The 6,842-nt window shown below is 35.0% G+C and overlaps 1 protein-coding gene across 1 annotated transcript in view; it reads left to right on the forward strand.

The window, feature by feature from the left end:
- The window catches only part of UNC13C (unc-13 homolog C), a 493,476-nt gene extending 486,904 nt beyond the window's left edge, over positions 1–6,572 (forward strand). Inside the window, exons 30-32 of the mRNA XM_076004387.1 lie at positions 2,004–2,096; positions 3,462–3,621; positions 6,005–6,572. Of these exons, the coding sequence (XP_075860502.1) occupies positions 2,004–2,096; positions 3,462–3,621; positions 6,005–6,290 (539 nt within the window). The 3' untranslated portion in view covers positions 6,291–6,572. The remainder of the gene's footprint in view (positions 1–2,003; positions 2,097–3,461; positions 3,622–6,004) is intronic.
- The last annotated feature ends 270 nt before the right edge of the window (positions 6,573–6,842 follow it).

Here is a 6,842-nt window from a genome sequence, read left to right on the forward strand (position 1 = left end):
TAATGGGAGGCTGTCTCCCATTCTTAAATAGAAAGATTTCATATCATAGGGATGCTATGAAACCATTATGCCAAAAAAAAATCAACTCTTATGAGTACCACTTTCTACTGCACAGATGCCTCCCTTTCAGTATGAACCTGGACTGTGATATCAGTATTAGTTTCTTGTGCTGCTAGAAAATTATTCCCATTTTTAAGGTTTTTTCCTGCTCACATTAAAGCTTTAATCACATATTGGTTCAGAGCTCTCCTCCTCTCTCCAAAGAGCAGACTAAAATGGTACATCTGATAGTAGAAAGAATAGAATGGGGAAGGTGTGGTGGTCTCTCATGTACCTGTCCTCTCTCTCCTGGTGTAGTCTCTCTCGTGTTGAGGAAGGAAGAAAAGATAGATGACTCTATTTGAATGCCAGTGGTGGTGGGGTCATTATCTATTTTGCTGTTCTCAGGTATCGTCACTGGGGAAGGTAGACCTGCATAGAGTGGGCTAGTATGAGAGTCATTTCCAAATAGCTCCCCTCAGTATCAATGGACTCTTCCAACACTCAAGACTGGGTCACTCATTCCCTTGAGGTACCTGCCTCTTTGGCCCAGCATGACAGTCCCTGTCAAGACCGTATCCCACAAGTATCTCTTCCAGTCTTTTTACCATCAAATGGCCATGCAAGGGGTAGAGAGGCCCTTATGGTGAACTTGCTCTTCTCAGCAGGTCCAGCTGAAAGGTTCTGACCTGAATCCTGATGATTTTCTGAAGTTACAAACTGGAAGCCCTTCCGAATATTTTGTTTTCAGTTTTGCGCAGTAGCCATTTGGTTTTCTGAAAATAACAGTCTTATTAATCTCATACATGACAAATGAGAGTGAAAAGGGTTACGATCTCTATGAGACAAAACTGAAAATCTAAGTAACTTTGACAAAGATATTCCACATTTAATAACTATACTAGAGATAAACTCATAAGAAAAATTTGTAGATTTTAATAGCAAGGAATGACAAACAATTAAAATATGATAAATTATGATACAGTCATAAGATGGACTAAAGGCCAAATATTATTTTAATCTCTTAAATATTTGTGAACGGCTCAGTGATTTATTTTCGAAGTATTCCTTGAAAATTTACTTTGTAGTTAGTGCTGTGACATTTCAGGCCATGTAAAAGAAAGTGGCAGCTCTATATACTGAAATGGAATGACTTCCCTGCAATATTTTTAGGTGAAAAATAAAGGTAAGGTAAGGAATAGTTGTGCTTAAAGTTATGGAAAAAAAATGTGGTCATACATTATATGTTAAAAATGTGTATGTAGTAAGAGGTGTTGCTGTTTTCATTTTATAAATCAGAAAACTGAGGCTTCAGAATATAATATATTATCTAGCATCACAAAATCAATAGTAGCATAACTATGATTTGGTTTCAAGTTTATCTGACCCCAAGTCACAGGCACTTTCCATTATAATATGTTTAGCCTTTAACCAGGGTAGAGTTGACTACTCCTTTTTATGCCATCAGCAGACCTTGTGAATATATCTACTATAAATGTTATGACACTATACATTACAAATATATTTTTATTTTAGTCTCTCCTGGCTTACTGTGAGCTTCAGGAAGGCAGGTGCTCTATAGAGTCACTTTTGTGTCCTCAGTGCTCTGGTATGATACAGTGTAAAAAAAGAAAAAAAAAGCCCTGAAAAAAATGAAAGAAAGCCATAATGCATCCTTGTGCATAAGCAATTAATAAATTCACAGTAAAGTCACAGCAGGTTCTTGTAACAACAGTAACAGGTTATCTTATGATATTTACAGAGCATATGAAATTTTAGCTCAGTGCTCTAAATATGGTGATACCCGAACCTCTTGCAGACTATTTAGCAACACCTACTATAAGTTATTCATGGAAAGAACTATTCATTTCCAGTAACACAGTATGTCTCTTGTGCAGAGAATATGGATGTCCATTATTAATTAGTCTGACAGTTCAGGCTGGTAAACTTGTGTTTATTTGCAGGTCGCTCCTCCAAAGACGCAGTGGGTCAGATATCTGTTCATGTGGACATCACTGCCACCCCAGGAACAGGCGAGCATAAAGTCACTGTAAAAGGTATAATATATCAGGTCCAGATTCATCAAAGACTGTAACCTCTGCAGCAATACTAATATCAAAAATTTAATGTTTCTTGGGTTTTTTAAAAAGTGTGATAAATTATATTGAGCATGCTAAGTTCTTCATGAAACCCAAACTTTTGCTTTAAAACTGGGGAAAAAAAATCAATGGCACAGATGTTTATCCTATATTATTCTAAATGGTTTAAATATATTGGCAATTAAATTTTAAAACTTCTGGGGTTGGTGCTATGAAAATCATTGAACTTTAGAACTAGGTTTGGCAATGAAATTTAAATGTTAAGTCAGTATGTTCTTATTGTTCTTATAATCCACCTGTTTTTTGTCCATACTTTCCAATGACTGGTTTAATTTCTTTTTAAAATAATGAGTAACTCAGTCTATTGATTGTTTTTACACTATAATATCTAAATACAGGTATCATTTCAAAGCTAAAATTTAAGAGTTAATATTTTGCTCAATATAACCCTGTTTTAGTTTTATATTATAGATTTAGTGACTACAAATATTTACTTGATAAAAATCATGGCCTCCAATGTTTTAAAATTATATTACATAATGTATTTGTGTGCTATAAAAGTAAAAAAAGTATAGAATAGCTTGTATTCAGTATTGGTGAGGATACAGGTAAGAGGACATTCCTGTATACTTGTCAGTGTCCTTCAATATTTTTGAAAATTAAAGTTTACAGTATATAGCAAATGCCATACAGTTTAAATTGCTAACACAAAAAATTCATTAAAGTATAAGACATGTTCCTAAGCATACCATCATCAAAGGCTGAGTTAGGGTGTACACATGAGAATGTTCATTTAACAAGTGACTAATTACAGGATGGAATATCCACACAGTGGCATACTTGCAGTTGGAAACTATATAATGAATTGGAACATTAGTCATGATGGACTTTAAAAAGTAAAGCTACTGAAAAGATTGTAATATATTATAAACCCCTTTTCTATATAAAATAACTAAAGCATACACACCAAAATGTTTTCATTACCTCTGAGTGGGAATTGGGTCTATTTCTTGTATATTTTCTAAGTTTTTCATGATGGACATATCTTAATTTTGAATATGAAATACACTGTTTTTACCTAAAAGAGAATGGTAACGTTTCACCGCACAGCATAGAGCTGAAAGCTCCATTAAGTTAGCATTCCAGAAAGGAAATTGTTTTTTTCTTCAAGGACATTTTTCTTGCAAATGGGGTTAGGGCACTATCAAATGCAATTTATGACTTCATAAATCATTTTTGAAAATAAAGATTCATTCTAAGGAACAACCAGGAGGCTATATTTCCACACATTTGCTAAAATTTCATATTTCCTTTCTATTTTAGTGATTGCTATTAATGACCTAAGCTGGCAGACCACAGCAATGTTTCGCCCCTTTGTGGAAGTTTGTATACTGGGACCCAACCTTGGAGACAAGAAGAGAAAACAAGGCACAAAAACAAAAAGCAACACGTGGTCACCAAAGTACAATGAAACATTTCAGTTGTAAGTCATAAACTCAACTTATTTATTCAACTAGGCAGTAGCCATTGTTCAACTGAACTTATTGAGGAATTCAGGGTGAGAAAGACTATAAGGTTTCAGTATCCTAATTCATTACTGATCCCAGGGAAATAGAAAAGGCTATGTTTTAATTCAGTATCTGTTTGCTGCCTACCGTGGGTCAGGCAGTGTTATAGGTACTAGGTATATATAAAAAGAGGTCTCTGCTCTCATGTGACTTACTTCCTACAGATGATAAATAAAATCATGAATAAAAACATGTCATAAAGTACTATACAGAGAACTAGAACTATATGCAGAGAACTATGTGGTACTATGACTACCTGCTTTGCTTGGGTAGTCAAGGAAGCCACTGAGCATGTGACTTTTAAAATGAAACCTGAAAAAATAACCAGTCATGAAGGGAAGACAATTCAGAGCATTTGAAACCAAGCCAAATCTGCTAGTCAAGGTCTCTAGGGCAGAAACAAATCTGCCATGTTTAACAAAGAGTAAAACATGGAGTGAATCAAGGGAGTTTGGAAAGATGGTCAGGGTACCACCTCACACAGAGCTTGCAGTGCTAAGTTCAAGGTTGGGGGGGGTCCATTGAAGGGTTTTCAGATGAGGGGTGAACAATCTGATTTACATATTAAATGATTATTTACTGAAAACAGAAATAATTATAGGGAAGCAACTCCAAATTTATAAAGAGAATAGTAACTGGTGACTTAGATGGTATAGTAGAAAAATGAAAAAAACGAAAAATTCTGGATGTCTTAACAGTAGATTCTTGCTATCAGCTGAAGGTGGTAGAACATGAAAGAGTATATCAATTAAATTACCAAGAAAATTCAATTTAGGATAATTCAAGGCGGGCTTATTTACAAAGCTGTATGAGCAATAATGATGTGACCAATAGTACACAAGCAATTAGGGGGATAGGGATTTACTGAGATCTGAGAGGAGATCAAGGATTTTGTTTTAAATCTATTAATTTGGAGATTCCTATCAGATGACCAAGAGGAGATATACAATATATAATTGGATATAATTTGAGAGTTGTTTTGCATATAGATATTATTAAATTCTATAAATCTGAATGAGCTGGACTCAGGACAGATAGAGAAGATGGGGTACCTAGGACAAAGCCCTATAGGTTTACATACACAACAAAACAGTCCCATACAGATTTGTTTTGCACTTGGGGGTTCCCACAGTCCTTTCAGAACTCTGTTCTCTGAATACTTCCCTCTTGCCATATCTAACAAAAGGGTTCCAAAAGATTAAGCCCATTAATACTGCTACTAAACCACCTTACATTGATTCTACCTATCCTCCAAATTATATAAAACTTTGACCCAATTAAAATCTCCCTAGAAAGGTCCTAGGGATTACTTGAATCATGCAAACTTTAGATAAAACAGTGTGAGCTTCTGAGGTCACTATTCTTAGAAAATGTGGCACTGTAATTCACAAGCTCTAACATCTATCATATTTTGATCTTCTATTCTGACCCAATGGTCTTCCATTTTCTTTCACATTATTTCATAAGAACAGTTTTACAATCAGCGTTGCGCAGAAATGAAAGTTTGATTCTGCAAAATATTTCATTAGAAAAATACTGCCTGGAAAAGGATGGAATTTGGAAGCTCGTATTGCTGAGGAATGGATATGCATTCATTAGAAAGTTAAGAATATCTGAGAATGAATGAAAATAAGGAAAGGATGTTAAGACTATTCCCAGCATATTACCACTTAGCCTTCTTCATTATGTTCAGTTCTACACTGACAAGTTGTCTGGGGTTGTTATTAGGAGAAGCCATCCTCAGGCATACATTTTTGACAGGTCTAATTTTTTCCATAAGAAAGAATAGGTATTGAAGCACACCAGGCTCCACTGGAGGTGATTTACTCTGGAAGTTAGTATCCAATTTAGCACCTTGGGACTAGAACTTGATAGTCTATGCAGTGTATTCTCCTGAGAAAAGACTCCCAGATCTAATAGCTTATCCAGGAGTCTGAGATAGAGACACTATAGTATTGATGTTCAATTGAAATGGCATAGAAATTCTTCCAGGAGGTAGCCCTCACCCAGCTCCAATAACACCTAGCATCTCATTCTACCCACAGGCTTGTGATCAGTGAGAAGAACCCTGCCTCTAGTGCTTCAGTGCATGATATTTTAATCTCCATTTTTAACTATGTAAAGACAATCCAAATAAAATTTAAAAGATATTACATCAGGTTTAAAATATGATGATATTCTATTTGCCAACACACTATTCTGATCAATGTATACTCTTTTCAACAGTATCGTAGAACCATACTGATTGCTAGGTGAAGTAAAGTTTTTGCTCAAAATTTGTATCTTTAATCCACACAGCGTTCTGAGTAATGAAAACCGTCCAGGGGCCTATGAAATTCATCTCTCAGTTAAGGATTACTGCTTTGCCCGAGAAGATCGAATTATCGGAATGACAGTCATTCAGCTACAGAACATAGCAGAGAAAGGAAGCTATGGGGCATGGTATCCTCTTCTGAAAAATATCTCCATGGATGAGACTGGTTTGACTATTCTTAGGATCCTCTCCCAGAGGACTGGTGATGATGTGGCTAAAGAATTTGTAAGACTTAAATCTGAAACAAGATCTCCTGAAGAGAGTGCTTAAAATGAACACTGCAAGAAAGAGTCTTCAGAATTCAAAAACTCTAATTATCTGATTACTGCATGCATGTGCAAATACATGGGAATGTTTATTTACCTACGTTTCAATGTTTCCCAGTACTCAAGTACAATGTATGCAAGGTATGTGAAAACTCTGCTGAACTTTTATACCTATTCTGGTCTTTGGGAAATAAATGTTCCATGAAGTGCCAAAATTATGATGTAAAGTGAAATATCAAGAATATCTTTTAAAATGTTCATTTCATTACCAATTTCTCATTCATTAAATATAGTGTTTTGAGTTGGCCCATCGGTTGTCCTTGTTAAATGAGTTTATATTGCCCATAGATCAGAAAGCATTTATTACTCAAATTCTGTTTTATTTAGACTGACGTCATTGTAGCTGTCTTACAAAATACCCTTTTCTAACAGAACTAGAATTGCAGTCACTTCTAGAAAGCATTTGTAATTTTATAGTTGCAGATATATTGTGATGATTTTTGCATACAAATTAAAATAGAAAAGGTGGGAAATATTTTATGCTGACCAGTTTCCA

The sequence above is a fragment of the Microcebus murinus genome, chromosome 6 (assembly GCF_040939455.1).
Source record: "Microcebus murinus isolate Inina chromosome 6, M.murinus_Inina_mat1.0, whole genome shotgun sequence".
NCBI classification, from domain to species: domain Eukaryota; kingdom Metazoa; phylum Chordata; class Mammalia; order Primates; family Cheirogaleidae; genus Microcebus; species Microcebus murinus.